At 56.3% G+C, this 16,112-nt stretch overlaps 1 protein-coding gene across 12 annotated transcripts in view; it reads right to left on the bottom strand.

Moving 5' to 3' along the window:
• TCF3 (transcription factor 3) overlaps nucleotides 1–16,112 on the bottom strand; it is an 82,574-nt gene that overhangs the window by 16,882 nt on the left and 49,580 nt on the right. For all 12 annotated transcript variants that reach the window (XM_041423708.1, XM_041423736.1, XM_041423727.1 and 9 more), the window contains 7 exons: nucleotides 12,916–12,983; nucleotides 9,744–9,873; nucleotides 8,140–8,189; nucleotides 2,233–2,335; nucleotides 1,544–1,683; nucleotides 1,292–1,418; nucleotides 361–419 (listed from right to left, as the gene is read on the bottom strand). In XM_041423708.1, coding sequence (XP_041279642.1) covers nucleotides 361–419; nucleotides 1,292–1,418; nucleotides 1,544–1,683; nucleotides 2,233–2,335; nucleotides 8,140–8,189; nucleotides 9,744–9,873; nucleotides 12,916–12,983 — 677 coding nt within the window. The remainder of the gene's footprint in view (nucleotides 1–360; nucleotides 420–1,291; nucleotides 1,419–1,543; nucleotides 1,684–2,232; nucleotides 2,336–8,139; nucleotides 8,190–9,743; nucleotides 9,874–12,915; nucleotides 12,984–16,112) is intronic.

Genomic DNA, 16,112 nt, shown 5'->3' with positions numbered 1-16,112 from the left:
AGTGAGACCAGTGCCCTCCAGTTTGAACCAGCACACACAGGGCAAGGACTACTGGGACCTGCAAGTCCTGTCACAAGGTCTGTGTAGGGTGGTCTTGGCAGAGCAGCACCAGGCTGGGAGGGTGCTGAGCAGAGCAGCAAATGGGGTTGCAGAGCCACTACAACCTGCAGTGCCTCAGTTTCCCCACCCACCAAAAGGTGCTGGGACTGAGATGGCAGCACATGGAGAGGGGAAAACCCTCCCTCAGAGGCTGCTGTGGATTTGGGGTGCATTCACTAAATGTGTGCATGTTCCCTGCTGGGTAGAGGGTCCCTGCAGCAGCAGGACTGGGATTGGGTCAGGACTATCCCAAACTCTTACCGAGGCCAGAGCCTTCCCAAGCGCGTCTCCGGAGCTCCCGGCTGTGGTTCCTCTGTTACCTGCCAAGAGACACAGATGCCACTGCCCAGGCCCCACAACCCCAGCAGGATACAGTACCCCACAGGACCTTCTTTGGGGTCACCTGCTCTGGGGTGGAAATTTTCTGCTTTTAGTGCTTTGCTTGAAAATTAAATGTTTGTCCAGCTCGGAGCAGCTCGGACATGGGGCACCTTCCCCTGGAAGCCATCAAGGGGCTGCAGGGACATCTCTCCAAGCTCTGGGCTGGAGGTGTAGTGCCACCAACAGCAATCAGACATCTCTGCTGCAACACAGCCATTGCCATGGGGCATCTCAAACCCCAGCAACCACCAATGCACTGGATGAGCCTAGAGGTCTTTTCCAACCTTAATGATACTTTCATTCTAAAAATCCCAAACTTCCTTCTCTATAGAAAAACATGGTCTTTTCTACAAATCAGTGTCAGGATCCTCATTTCCTGGGTAGAACAAACTCATTTCAGGAACAGCTTCAGAAGGGTCAGAGATTAAAGCACTCAGGTGTTAACGTGGCATCCAAACCCAGCACGAACATTCCCATCTGGGTCCAGGGGAGCTGTAAATCACACAGCTGTTAAATCCATCCCACAACTCATCTAAGCCACAGCACCTCCAGAAGATACCAGAGCTGCTGGGCTTCTCCCAGACCCACCCCAGGAGGTGTAAACCCCCAGACCTGCACCCAGAAGCTCCAGCAGCCAGAACCTCCCTGTGCCTCTTCCACAGGCAGACACTCCAGGCACAGGTGCCACACGAGGGACCCAAGGTGTCTGGGTGTGTGGGATGCCTCAGGCACCAGGTCTGCACAAGCCCTGGTTTTCCTGTGAGCCTGTGCCCGGCTGTGGAGCAAGGGGTCACTCTGTGCCTGGCCATACCCATGATGGTGTCTGTGCCGCTGATCGGGGGGGTGTGACTGGACACTCCGTACGCCGTGGAGGCCGAGGAGAAGCCGGACACGGAGGGGAGTCCACCGTTCACCTCTCCGGAATGCAGCTGGTAGTTCTGGCAGGGAGGGGGAGAGGGGTGAGAGGAGCCCTGGAAAAGCTGTGAGGTTCAGCAGCTGGGCCTGGGCCCACAGCCAGGGCAGAAGGTGCCAGGGAGGGGACACAGCCACGGGGACACGTTACCATGCGTTCGTGCTGGTGTAAACTGTTGAAGCCGCTGGACTGCGGGAGCGGGGACGAGGAGCTGCCCAGCATGGCACCGTAACTCGACTGGCTCATGGCACCTGGGGAACTCCACAGGTCTGGCGAGTTATGGAGTCCATCTGCAAGGAAACCAGAGCTGAGTGGGGCAGGGACAGCAGCAGGCAGCCCCCAGGGGGGAACAGGTTGGCCCTGGCTGAGGGGCTGGGACTGTCCCCACCATGTCCTGCCTGTGCTGAGCATCACTCACTGAGCAAATCAGGACAAACTCTCTGGGACAGGGACAGGAGGCCAGGAAGGGCTGGAGCTGTGCCAGGGCTTGGCATGGAGCTCAGGGAAAGGTTCTTGCCCCCGAGGGTGCTGGCACTGCCCAGGCTGCCTAGGGAATGGTCCCGGCCCCAAGGCTGCCAGAGCTGCAGGAGCGTTTGGACAGCGCTGCCAGGGGTGCTCAGGGTGGGCTTGTTGGGGTGGCTGGGCAGGGAGAGAGGCTGCACTGATGATCCCTGTAGGTCCCTTCCCACTCAGGATATTGGATGATTTTGGGGCTGCATTGTGTGTCATGCACTCCTGCCCTGAGCTCCCTCCAGATGTGCAATCCCTCCCACGGTCCATAACAGGGAAGGCTGCCCCTGCTCTGCCTGTGTGGGATCACAGGGCTGGGAATAACTCACCTGTCATGTAAAAGGCTCCAGGATACACAGTGCTGGGAGGTTTCGAGGGAGTATATCCAGCTGGATCCCTGCTGTAGTCATCACCTGAGTTGGATGGATACACCTGTGGGGCAGGAAAGGGGTTGAAGTGAAGGCCTCGGTCAGTTCATGGCCCCACATCTCACCATGGCTGCCCCCAACCCTGCACAGCTTAAACTTTAAACCTCAAACTTCAGCAGTGTTTGACCACCTCTCCCATGGCAACAGAGCAGCAAGTGCTTCACTCAACTGACCTTTAAAGGATGTGGAGGGACAGGACACAGGGAATGGCTTCTGCTGCCAGAGGGCAAGGAGGATGGGATATTGGGCAGGAATTGTTCTCTGGCAGGGTGGGCAGACCCTGGCACAGGGTGCCCAGAGCAGCTGTGGCTGCCCCTGGATCCCTGGCAGTGCCCAAGGCCAGGCTGGACAGGGCTTGGAGCAGCCTGGGACAGTGGGAGGTGTCCCTGCCATGGTGGGGGTGGCACTGGATGGGCTTTAAGGTCCCTTCCAACCCAAACCATCTGATGAGTCCAGGAGCTTTGCTTTAATTCATCCCACTTCAGATTTGGAGGGGGAACGGGAGCAGCTCAGACAAAGTCCTCAAAGGGCACAGCCCCACATGGAGCAGGGCAGGGGACAGGGCACAGAGGACAGGGCAGAGAGCACAGAGGACAGGACACAGGGCTCATCTCTGTTTGTTCCTGTCACCCTCCTTGGTCCCCAGAACCTGCCCAGCTCCAGCAGAAGTTTCGACTCTGCTCCAGTTCCGTTTTCCATGGTTATAACTTTTTCTGGGTAACCACAAAAGCCACCACTGCTGCAGTGACCCCACACTGGGGGGACGGGCTGGGTGGTGGCAGTGGGCACCCGTGTGGCCTCGGGATCCCCCTGTGCCAACCCTGCCCCGTGCCAGGCTGCTGAGCACAGCCCCCACTCAAAGCCCTCAGGGAAACCAGGCTGAGGGGAACTGAGGCACGTGGGGATGAGCAGCCCCTCATAGCTGTTGTCACAGGGGAGGGACAAATCTCAGACAGCCCTCACACAGCTCTTGGGTCAGATTTCTGCAGCACTGCTCAGCTCTGTTATTTAACAGCACATTAAGCAGAAGAAAAAGCTTTTCCTTCCCTTCTAAATTAACCAAAGCCATCCTAGAAAGCCCTGACCGAAAATCAGCCTCTGCCAGGACAAAAACAGACTTTTCTTTTTTTAAAGCATAAATTTGACATGCAAAGAAACCGAAATGGCATTCAAAGAAACTGAAATAGCACTCAGATGATGTGAGAACTTTTGTCACAGGTTATTTTCATCTCTTTGATTCATTCTGAAACCGATAATCTTTTTTTTTTTTAATCCAGCCGAAAGCAGAGGTGGGGCAGGGGCCAGGCTCTGCCTGGCACACACAGTTCTCTTTGGGAAGGAAACTTGCCTGAGTTTCTTTTTCCCCACAGCCAGATGCTCCCTTCCAGCCCTTGTCCTCACCAGCAAAAAGGGACAAAATTGATGGTGGTGAATAAAAGACACAATCAGAGAATCCTTAAGGCTGGAAGACACCTTTAAGATCAAGTCCAACCATGAAAGCAGCAGCAGCACCATGCTCACCACTAACCCATGTCCTCAAGTGCCACATCCACATGTTTTTTGAACAGACTCCACCATGGCCCCGGACAGCCTGTGCCAGCCTTCCTTTTGTTTAAAAAAATGACCCCAAAGTCCCCCAGAAATCCAACAAGGGTCAGTGGAGCTGGAGAAGGGTCTGGAGCACCAGGAGAGGCTGAGGGAGCTGGAAAGGGGCTCAGCCTGGAGAAAAGGAGGCTCAGGAGGCCCTTCTGGGTCTGCACAGCTCCTGACAGGAGGGGACAGCCGGGGGGGGGTCGGGCTCTGCCTCTGTTCCAGGGAACAGGGACAGGAGGAGAGGGAACGGCCTCAGGCTGGGCCAGGGGAGGTTTAGATTGGAAATTGGGAAAATTTCTTCACAGAAAGTGTTGTGAAGCATTGGAACAGAGTGTCCAGGGCAGAAGTGGAGGCACCATCCCTAGAAGTGTTCAAACAACGTGTGAATGTGGCACTTGGGGACACGGGTCAGCAGTGGCCTTGGCAGTTCTGGGGAACAGTTGGACTCTGTGACCCTTAGAGGGCTTTTCCACCCTTAATGACTCTGTGACTCTACAGAGAACTCGTAAAATAAAGACAAAAAAAAAATAGAGAGGGGGAAGGGCAAATCCTGACAGACACTGGCAGCTGCCCTTTGTCCCCTGCTCAAAAAAGAGAATTCCAGGCCCTGGTCCCCGGGATGCTGCCGGGTGCTGTGGGCAGAGGGAGCCGCGCGTGGGCTGGGGGGGATGGGGGAGGCACTGGAGAACGGGAATCCAGCAAATTGACTTTTCCTATAATTTGATTAAATAGCGGGAGCGGGACAGGGAATGGAGTGCAGCACGTCTGAGAGCCCCGCGCCATCTGGCAGGGGCTGGCTCGGGGCCAGGCGCCCGGCAGCTGCACCAACAGCCACGCCAGGAACCCAGCGAGAAAACAACGGCGATAAAATGGCAGGGATGGAGGGAGCAGGGCTGCAAAGCAGGGGGAATTTCACCTTGCTGTGTGCCCACCCTGCTCCACCACCCCTGGAATATCACCTGCTGGATCCTGGGGGGCCAAGTTTCAGCACACTCCTGGCCCTGACCCCTGCTAATTGTTCCTTTTGCTGTCCAGCACAGGGGAGGCTGTGAAAAGCCAATTCCATCCTTCTGTGCATGGAGCCAGGAGCCGTCTGCGGGCACGGCAGCGGGGTCGGGCTGGGTGCTGCAGGCAGCTGGAAATCAGGGCCAGGCCCTGCTCCCCAGCCCCTGGCCCCAGCCCTCAGGCCGGCAGCCTTGGGGACCTCCAGGTGAGATCATTTCCTCTGGTTAAAATTTGCCAGCACGGTGAGAGCCGCTCGAAAAGCCCCAGCGCTGGGATTCGCAGTGCTTTGTGGTCTGGGGTTGTTTTTCCCTCCCTGTTTTTCTTGCTTAAATGCAGGAGCTGGGGTGGGACTTTGGGCAGACTGAGGCTAAACAGAGCAGTGACCAGACTGGGAATGCACAGCCTGAAACAGCTCCCAGGCACTGAACTCGCTGTGGCAACAAAATCCTGCAGGAACCAACTTGCACAAAATCCCTGCCCGGGTTCCTCTGGCACCGCAGCCGATGTGGGGCCACATCCAGCCCTGGATCCTGTGCCCAGACACAGCAGCCTGTGGCCAGGAGCTCGAGAGCTGCACGGAGGCTCCAAGGGGCTCCATGCCCTGAGGGCAGCCCCAAGCCAGCACCTAACTGGTTTATGGATGGTTCATGGATGGTTTGGGTTCAGAGGGACCCCAAAGCCCATCTCGTTCTACTCCCTGCCATGGCAGGGACACCTTCCAATATTCCAAGCCCTCTCCAACCTGGCCTTGAACAATTGCAGGGATCCAGGGGCAGCCACAGCTGCTTTGGGCACCCTATGTGAGGGCCTCACCACCCTGCCAGGGAACAATTCCTGCCCAATTTCCCATCCCACCCTGCCCTTTGACTCCTGGAGACCTTGCAGGGAACAATTCCTGCCCAATATCCCATCCAACCCTGCCCTTTGACTCCTGGAGATGCTTTGGGCCCTGTAAGGGGCTCTGAGCTCTGCCTGGAGCCTTCTCTTGTCCAGGTGAGCACCCCCAGCTCTGCCAGCCTGGCTCCAGAGCAGAGGGGCTCCAGCCCTGGGAGCATCTCTGTGGCCTCCTTGGGACAGAAGCACTGAGCCCAAGGGCCCTGGGTTCCCAGCAGAGTTCCTCTGTGCCCGTCCCTGCCTGGCATTGCTGCTCACACCCCCTGAACCCCTCTCGCTGCCTTTGGCATCACTCCCTGCTCACCCACCCACCCTTAGCTCCTGCAGCCGCTGACCTCGGCGAGTTTTCAAAGCAGCTCGGGAATTACAGATTAAAGCACTTCATTTTAATAAGATGCTGATTAACCTATTTATTTTGCACGGGGTCCAGCGATAACACGGGGCGGGCTCCTGCACGGGCGAGTCAGACAAGAAAGAGCCTTTGATCCGCTGCCTTTGAGGCCACTCCTGCTTCACACTTCTCCTGCCGCCTAGGCACAGATCTGCCTCCCCAGGTGTGGAAGTTCAAAAACAAACCAGGAAGCTGGAGCTCCCAGCACAGGGAGGGTGAGGGAAAGAGGCAGAACCAGCCCGTGCTCTGAAAACTGGAGCTTTGGCATCAAGGGGCAGCTGAGGCAACAGCCAGGGCAGAGACGGAGATTTAGCTTGGATGTTGGGGAAAAATTCCTTCCTGGCACAGGTTTCCCAAAGAAGCTGTGGCTGCCCCTGGATCCCTGGAAGTGTCCAAGGCCAGGCTGGATGCGGCTTTGAACACCCTGGGATAGTGGAGGGTGCCCCTGGCCATGGCAGAGGTGGCACTGGATGGGCTTTAATGTCCCTGCCAACCCAAATCATTCCACGATCCTATGGAAGGCTGGAGTGCAGGTGTCATTCCGACACAGGGAAGGAGCTGAGCTGTAGTAAATGCCAAGCAGCTCTTCCTGTGGGAATCAGGGTCCTCCAGGGCTCTGCCAGCAGGACGGGCCAAGCCCCAGCACTTTGAAATTTGAGGCCAATAAAGGCCATTTGTTGGGGCGATGTTTTCCCCACATGTCGACTGGGGTTTAAAGCTCCAAATTTCCCACAGAAACTCAAGGCAGCGACACAGATTGTGACTCAAGCAGGTTTTCCCTGTCAAAACACATACTCTTGGAGCTGGTTTCTGCCTCACACGGATTCACATGGATCCTCTAACATTCCCAGGTCTGTGAGCCCGACCTGGCAAGGCCTTGGTGCCCTCCCCTCCCTCTGTCCTCCAGAACCAGCACCTCGGGTCCAATCCCAAAGGCAGAGCCTGCGGCGGAGGTTACAGCTGTGCACCAGCAGTCAGGGAATGCCACAGCACGGATTTCCCCAGGGATGGGGGTGTTCCCTGGGGAACGGGGCAGTGTCACACCAGCTTTGGCAGAGACTGAGGGCACGTCTCCAGCACGGCCCCGGGCTGGGGACAGAGCCCAATGAGACAGAGCCGTCCCCCTCCAAGCACGCAAACATTCCAGCCAGGAATGTAGCCCCGGCCGCCAGACAGCTCCCGTGTTCCTGCAGGAACCCTGCAGCCCGCTCCAATTAGCTTTCCTGCAGATCCCATTACTTGCAGCCACAAAGACATTGTTCAGTTTATTCCCCTGGAACAGCCGCGGGAGCAGGGATAGCGTATTCCTGCAGGCTGCTCAGCTTTCCTATAAAGCAGCGCACACCTGGAGCGGGCTCAGCTGCCTGCCCCCAGCGCAAGTGCGAAACCCGAGCCCGCGGTGTCGCCTTTCACCCGGACACGGCGGCAAACACGGCACGGGCTGCGGGCCTCGGGCCACGGCTCCTGCCCCGGGAGCTCCCCACCGCTGCCCCGTTCTCCCGCACGGGAATTCCCTTCTCCATCCCACTAAAATCCCAAACCGCGATGCATGCAGGGCATGCAGAGTCCTCGTTGCTGGCAGCTTTAGTTTGGGAGAAATCCTGCAAAGTTTGTGAATTTTTAGGCTGGCACCCCAGTGTCGGGCAGTGCGAGCGGCCGCAAACGGAGGCCATTTTCCAAGGGAAAAAGAAGCAATTTCCCCAGGGTCTGGCTATCAGCTCAGAGGGGGCATTTGGGGCTCTAACAGCAGGCAGGGCCCTAGCTGCTGGCAGCTTTGATTTGGGAGAAATCCTGCAAAGTTTGCAAATGTTGACGTTGGCACCCCACTGCTGGTCAGTTTGGGGCTGCAGGCGTGGGCGGTTTTGGGGCTCAGGGAGCAGGCATGGCTCCCAGGGCACGAATGGGAACCCACTGCTGCCACTTACCGAGGAGGGGAGTCCAGGAGGCACCTTCCGAACCTTTTTGGGCTGTCCATCTGCATCAGACAAGAGAGGACGTGAGTTTTCAAGGGGTTAGAGGGAGAGGAAATGAGCTGCAGCAAAAGTGTCCAGGGTTAGAAACTGCAGGTACAGACAGGGCTGAGATCCCAAATGTCCTGTGGCTGAGGAAGCATCAACAGTGAAAATGTCCAAGGACGAGTCTCTCTGAATCTTGTCTACTCCCTTTGGGGGCAGGTTTCACACCCACACAGAGATCCCAGGACAGGAAGGGTTTGTTGGGAGAGACTGAGCCCATAAATGTAATAACATTTAATGTTATAATCCCTCATCGGGATTTCTTTTTGGAAACACTTTTAACCTGAAGTGGGTTTGTGGAGAGAGGATGCAGAAAGGGAACACATGCAGGGCTGGGCTGTATTTTCATTTGCTTCCTACACAGGAATAGACTTGAGAAAGCTTTACTGCTGCAGGAGGCAGGGATGTGCTTCCCAGGGACAGACCCCAGCCCATCCCTCCAGTTCCATCTCTGGAGGGGACACAGGGGACAGTTCAGGGAGGTGTGGGGAAACATCCAGAAGTGGCTCAAGGGGAAGCACTGGCTAATTTTTTTTTTAAATTCTATTTTTCATTATTATTATTTTAGAACTATTTTTCCATAATTATTTTTATTATTTTTCATAAATTAAAAAAAATTCATAATTAAGGAAAGCCCTGGTTGGGGGTGCAGGGTGCTAACACAGCAACCTGACAAGCCAGGGACTCTGCTCGGATGTACCTCCAGAGCAGAAATTCATCCCACAGAATGCTAGAGAATCATTTTACAGGCTGAAGTGGCAGCACCAGAGTAGGTGCCTTTTTCTGAAAAGCATTGAAAAATGCACCCATCACTGGGTCACTTCTGGTTTCACTCGTTGGGGAAAGCCCAAAATAGCAGCAGGAAAGTGGCTCTGGAGGGTGCAGGGGGAACTGTGACGAGAAACACAAGTTCTGGGGAACTGGAGCTTGTGTTCCCTCTGAAGTTAAACTCACACCTGACCGACCCCAGCCTTTGGTAAAAGCTTATGCCCAGCTCCATCCAGACATGGGCAAGCACTGCTTGGGTACAGTGGAGTGGGCAGGGAGAGCTCCTGGAGCAAGCATTGCCTGGGTCCCAGGCACAGCTCCAGCACCTCCTGCTGCCTCCTACACCCTGCTCCTGCCACTCCTGCCTGCGGCAGCTCCAGGAGGGCCACCAGCCACGGGAACAGCCTCCACGGCAGCCCAGGGCTTGCCAGGAAGGATGAGTGATGTGCAGTGTGGCTGGAGGTGTTTTTACAAGAACCTCGAGCCATTTGCTGCTTTCAGCTAATCTGGCATTTTCCAGAAAGAGGGAAATTGTACCTGACTCTGAGCACCCCTTTTTTGAGGTTAGATCTCTCTCTATATATATAAAAGAGATATTTATATGCATTCCCTCCCCAAAAAAGAGCAACCATCAGATTCATGCCAGGGGCACACATGGCAACATCAGTCCCTCATTCCCAGCATCAATGTCCTCATTCCCAAAGGCAGGTCTGACAAGGACACCCAGGGGACATGCAGTCACTCACCTATGCTGCTCTCAGCACCTCTCCTGCGAGGATTGTTGGGGTAAGAAAAATACTGAGACCCCCCTTTGCCCCCGGTGGGGGAAAGCGTGCTCGGGCTGGCGATTCCCATCTCGCTGGGCAGGAAACCAGGCTGCAAACAAGGAGAGAGAAAAGCCCTTCCATGGAATTACACTGCAAAACGACTCGCTGGGAGAGAACAGAGCTGCTTTGAGCCACCTTCACACCAATTCAGCTGAGGGGAAAAATAAACATGAGCCAAGGGGCCAGGAGGGAAAGCAAATCCGTAAATATGGGGGTGGAGGTGGGGGAATAGGTGTGGAGGAACAAAAGAGGCTTTCAGTTTGTGCTTTCCTGCTGGACCCCAGCAAGAAACCTCTGCAAACCAGGGATGCAAACCAGCAGGTGCCGTGGTGGGGGACATTGTGGTCCCACGGTCACCTTGCAGGTGCCATGGTAGGCCAGCATGGTCCCATGCTCACCTTGATGTCCAGGACAGCATGAACCCCATGTCACTGGCCCATGTCGTGGCCAGTGCCCTGGAATTGTGCTGCCACTGCTCAGGGTGGTTTTCTCCTGAGTTTTATCAGGGAAAAGCCAAATCCCTCTTTGTAAAGCCAGGAAACTCCTCCCTCTGTTTATCCCGGCTGACCTTGGGCACGCTGGGAAGCAGCAGAGCCCAGGGTGCTCCCTCCTGGGACAGAGCCTCTCCTCCAGCACTGCCCCTCTCATCTCGGGAGGAAGTGCAGTGTATTTACATGGAATTGCACAGGGCTGCCAAAGGGCCCTCAAGTCCCAAAAACTCAGCTTTGACCCATCTTCTGAGGGCAACACATGGAAATAAAGGAGGATTTCAGGCTTTTGCGAAACTGGAAAGAAAAACCTTTGCTTTCAAACTCTGTCTCCTCCAGAAAGGGGTCAGGGAGGGAAAGAGGAGCTTGTGTGTTCACAGCTGGTGACATTCCTGCAATCTGTTCCACTGCTCAGGTTTCCTCTGCTCTGGACCCGCTCTGTGCTCAGCCAAGGAAAGCACCCGGAGGGATCCCGGGAGCTGCTGCCCTGCTCCTCCTGCAGGCAGGAGACACACTGGGACTTTGAAGCAATTTCCCAGAGAAAGGGGTTTTCTTTCCGTTTCCTCTCCCTGGGGATGCCTCAGGAGATGGTTCAGGGTTAAAAAAGGGGGAAATGCCCTGCCAGCTCTACCCTACCAGAGCAGGGCATTTTTGGGCAAGAACCTGATCCCCATCCAGGGCATTTCCATCACACAATTTTTCACAGCTTCAAAAACAAAACAAAACAAAAAAAAAAAATCAACCCCTGTCACTCCCCCAAACTGGAGCCAGAAGCAACAACTGCTCTGGGGGCCACAGAGGCTCCTCTGGCCTCCCCCCACCCCCCACAAGGGGGTTTTGTCTCCTCTCCACATCAAGTGGGATTTGCCACCCGATCCTGAGCCCTGTGCCTGCCTCTCCCGGGGCCTCTCCCGACCATTTGCCCCCCCATTTCTGTTACCTTATATTCCCCCTCCTCCACGAAAGCCCAGCAAAACCATCACATCCAAAAGCAACACTTGGCACTGGGCCCGGTTTTCTCTGAGCAGCTTCAGTGGTAAATGAAATTCACTCTGGCACAGCCAGCACAGCTGCTCCAGCAAAGGAAACATCCTCACTTCAGAGAGGAGGAAATTATGACAAATTTGTGTAAAATTAAAACATGTAATATGTGTGTGTGTACATGGATAAAATAAAAGCTGTCCGGCCAAAAGCTCCTCCCTTGGCTCCAATGCTGGGACTGTTTCCCCAGGGCCGCACTGGGCACCGAGGGGGCACTTGGAGCCACACATCAAAGGGAGGTGCTCACTCCTTCCCAAAAAACTATTTCTGGATGTTGCTGGCAGCAGGGGAGGTTATCTCAGGGTTGCTCTGCTGTGTTCTGGGCTCAGATTGACGCCTCTGGTATTCCCCACAGGAAGCAAAGCTGCTCTCCCCAGCAGAGCCCAGGGGTTCACACGGGGTGACCCAACAGGGCTGGGATGTGTCTGCAAGAGGTGGCTCTGGTTCCTTCCAGGATTGTGGAGATCATGGAGTGCCAGAAGGATTTGTGTTGGGAGAGATCTTAAACCCATCCAGTGCCACCCCTGCCATGGCAGGAACACCTCCCACTGTCCCAGGTCACTCCAAGCCCTGCCCAGCCTGGCCTTGGGCACTGCCAGGGATCCAGGGGCAGCCACAGCTGCTCTGGGCACCCTGTGCCAGGGCCTGCCCACCCTGCCAGGGAACAATTCCTGCCCAAGATCCCATCCAGCCCTGCCCTCTGGCAGTGGCAGCCATTCCCTGTGTCCTGTCCCTCCAGGCCTTGTCCCCAGTCCCTCTGCAGCTCTCCTGGAGTCCCTTCAGGCCCTGCAAGGGGCTCTGAGCTCTCCCTGGAGCCTTCTCTTGTCCAGGTGAGCCCCCCCAGCTCTGCCAGCCTGGCTCCAGAGCAGAGGGGCTCCAGCCCTGGCAGCATCTCCGTGGCCTCCTCTGGCCTGGCTCCAGCAGCTCCAGGTCCTGGTGCTGGCCCCAGGGCTGGACAGAGAGCTCCTGCTGCAGGTCCTGCACCAACAGCCCCACCATGAACTAAAGCTCCACTTGACAGTCACTGAAATGATGCTGCAGCAGCACAGAAAACACCCCAGAGACCAGAACTGGGACACTGGACACTGGCCAGGGAGCTGAGAGATGCTGCTGAGGAGGGAGAGGGAAAGCCCAGGACAGGCAGTGGAGGGGGAAGGAGCCTCCTGGAATGCTGCCCTGCCCACAGCCAGCCTGGCACAGGGAAAGGTGCTGCTTGGATCTGACTCCCTGGAACTCCCCAGCAAGGCAGCGTGCCTGGGTCACGGCTGATCAAATACAAACCAGGAGTAACAATAACAAAATGAGCGAGGCTGAAGAAGATTAGGAAAGAAGTAAGAGGCTGCTACAACCAACATTTTCTAACCTCTGACAACTCCTCTGAGCCATTAGCACACACCAGTATGAACCCCCAACACTCCACAGAGGTTTTGGAGCAGAGCAGAGGCTTCCCAGGACCCCATGCATGAAGATGAGATGTAAATCCAGGCTGGTTTTCATTACCAGACTCCTGCTCTCGGGAGCCAGTAAATGAAGCAGAAAATCTCACTGCATTATATCATTACCTGGTTTAGTCCTGGCATCCCTGTGTCTCTTCCAAATGTGGAGTAGGAGGCTCTTTCACTGCTCTTCCCTGCAGAAGGAGAGAAGACAAGGTTTGGGGTAAGAGGGAAGTGGAGGGGGTTTTTTTTGCCCTCAGGCACCTGGATCCTGCCAAGGGACAAATCCTGTTCCTGTGAGGCAGCTCACCCTGCCCTTCTTTGAAGGGATAGCCTGAAAAGCTTTAGGCTTTTAGCCAGGAGCTGCTTTAAGTTCACAGAGAGCAGGTCCAAAACTACCAAAAGCCCAGAGCTGCAGTGGCACAGGGAAGTGTTTGTGGCCATGAAAACTGGCAGTGTCAGCCCTGAGCCAAAAGCTCCCTGCAGACACCGAGAGCCAGCTGGACTTGGCAGAGGCAGGGCTGGAGAAGACCAAGGGCCAGGACAAGTGACAGACCCCAGGGGTGCTTTCCAGACAACAGGAAATGCAATCCCAGCAAACAAGAGCTGAGCTCCTGCTCTGCACAGGGCACTGGGCACCTTCTGCCCCTCTCTTGGGGGAGGTTCAGCTTCCCAAAACCTGTGGCTCCTCACAGCCAGCTGGGATCTGTGTGGGGACAGCCCCATGCCCGCAGTGCCCACGTGCCCCCGTGAAGTTACAGATTTCCAGAAGGATCTGGGTTGGCAAGGATCCCAAAGCCCATCCAGTGCCAGCCCTGCCACGGCAGGGACACCTCCCACTGTCCCAGGCTGCTCCAAGCCCTGTCCAGCCTGGCCTTGGGCACTGCCAGGGATCCAGGGGCAGCCACAGCTGCTCTGGGCACCCTGTGCCAGGGCCTGCCCACCCTGCCAGGGAATAATTCCTGCCCAATATCCCATCCAGCCCTGCCCTCTGGCCCGGGGAAGCCATTCTGCCTTGTCCTGGCACTCAGGATCAATGAGGCCTTCTCTCACAACCACCTCACCCTGCACACATGCAGCTGAAAATAACATTTTGAAGGGCCAAAAAAAAGGAGCCCAGATACCTGCTGGGATGTTCCCTCTCCAAAACATCCTGGCACTCTCCTGCCTCATGGTCACTGCCCTGGACACAGTATGGCCCCAGCCAGCAGCACCCAGGAGTGCCAGGGCAGCAAAGGACACAAGGAAGGGAGGAAGGGAATGGTTCTGTGCTGTGTCTGCAGCAGCTGAAGGCACAACAGTGTCCTTTGGGATTCTCTCCATCCCTCTAAAGCAAAACCAGACACTCTTCTCATGGGGAACAGGGACTCCACCAGCCCCCACGCCAAACCCTTCCCAAAAAGGGGACCACAGATCACATCCTGCCTCTGGTCTGGCTTAGTGAGCAAAATTGGGAGGAGTGGGATTTTGCCAATCTGCTTAGCCTAAAGCCAGCCCCAAGGCCACTAAGATGCAGGTTAATGCACTGGGGCGACGCTGGGGCTGGCAGGACCCTCTCCACACTACTGAGAGCAGATGAAGAGGGGAGGGGAAGCAAAATGCCTCAAACCATTCCCCATGAAGGACAGGGCCCAGAGACCAGAGAATGCCAGAGTGGTTTGGGCTGAAAGGGATCTTAAAGACCATCTCTTAAAGCCCCTGCCATGGACAGGGACACCTACCACTGTCCCAGATTCCTCCAAGCCCCATCCAGCCTGGCCTTGGACACTTCCAGGAATCCAGGGCAGCCACAGCTGGACCCCCTGGACAGCAGCTGGACTCATCAACGTGTGGGTGCCTTCCAGCTCAGGATATTCCAGGATTCTGTGATTCATGTGCCAGATGGGAAGAGAGAGGAGGCTGCTCATTTTGCAACCTTACCATGGAGGTCATGAACTCAACCCAGAAATTTTAGAGTGGATTCCCCCACTATGACCCCCAAGCCCCAGACCCCCCATTCCTTCTGGGAAGGTCCTGGCATGGCTCAGCCTCCCCCTCCTTCCATGCAGTGACAGCCGGAGGCCCCTGGTGCTGCTGCCATTGCCTTTCAGGGGCTTAAACGTTAAGTAAACAAAGGTCAGAATGTCAGAGGATGGATCTCCTAAATGACCTAATTTCTAAAAGAGCTTAAGAGCTCGATCCACAGCAGCACCAGCCACGGGCAGAAAGGACACAGCAGGTTGTGTCATCAGGCAGGTTCTGATTACTCCTAAAGCAGAGGAAAAGCAGGGTAATGCCAGGGGGGGTTGGCTGGACAGCAGCAGCCAGGTCTGCCATCTGATAACACACTGCAGCTTCCATGTGTGACTGCAGTGGGGAATCACAGAATCACAGGACGGTTTGGGTTGGAAGGGACCCTAAAGCTCATCCAGCAGTCTCTGCCATCACCAGAGAACTTGGGCTGAACCAGGGGGCTCCTGGACATGTGTGGGAAGGTGAAGAGACACTGGGCCAACCATGTGAAGTTTAACAAGGCAAGTGTCAGATGCTGCCCAGGGATGGGGCAGCCCTGGATGCAGGGACAGACTGGGAGTGAGAGGCTGGAGAGCAGCGCCGTGGGAAGGGCCCTGGGGGTCCTGGTCAGTGGCAAGTTGGATCTGAGTCACCGCTGTGTCCTGGCAGCCCAAAGGGCCACCCTGTCCTGGGGGGCACCAGGCCAGGGAGGCACTGTCCCGCTCTGCTCTGGGGCAGCCTCACCTCCAGGGCTGGGGGCACTTTGGGCACCACGAGATCAGAAGGATCCAAAGCTGTTGGAGAGTGCCCAAAGGAGGGACACGGAGCTGGGGAAGGCTCTGAGGAGCGGCTGAGGGCACTTGGCTCGTTCAGCTGGAGCACAGGAGACTGAGGGGAGGCTCCTCGGGGGCTGCAGCTCCTCCCCAGGGGAGGCAGAGGGGCAGGGGCTGAGCTCTGCTCTGGGACAGGGACAGGAGGCCAGGAAGGGCTGGAGCTGTGCCAGGGCTTGGCATGGAGCTCAGGGAAAGGTTCTTGCCCCCGAGGGGGCTGGCACTGCCCAGGCTGCCCAGGGAATGGTCCCGGCCCCAAGGCTGCCAGAGCTGCAGGAGCGTTTGGACAGCGCTGCCAGGGGTGCTCAGGGTGGGCTTGTTGGGGTGGCTGGGCAGGGACAGGGGCTGGGCTGAGCATCCCTGAGGGTCCCTTCCAGCTCAGGATATTTTGGGATTCTGTGAACCCAGTGGCAGCTCTGCACTGCACCAAACCCACAGCCTTCTCTGGATGTCTCTCATTCCTCATTCAGCATCTGCTGCACCCTTGGGTCTGTGGGTGCC

The sequence above is a fragment of the Onychostruthus taczanowskii genome, unplaced genomic scaffold (assembly GCF_017590055.1).
Source record: "Onychostruthus taczanowskii isolate IOZ18803 unplaced genomic scaffold, ASM1759005v1 scaffold110, whole genome shotgun sequence".
Taxonomy (NCBI): domain Eukaryota; kingdom Metazoa; phylum Chordata; class Aves; order Passeriformes; family Passeridae; genus Onychostruthus; species Onychostruthus taczanowskii.
This window is presented reverse-complemented; position numbering and strand designations above follow the sequence as displayed.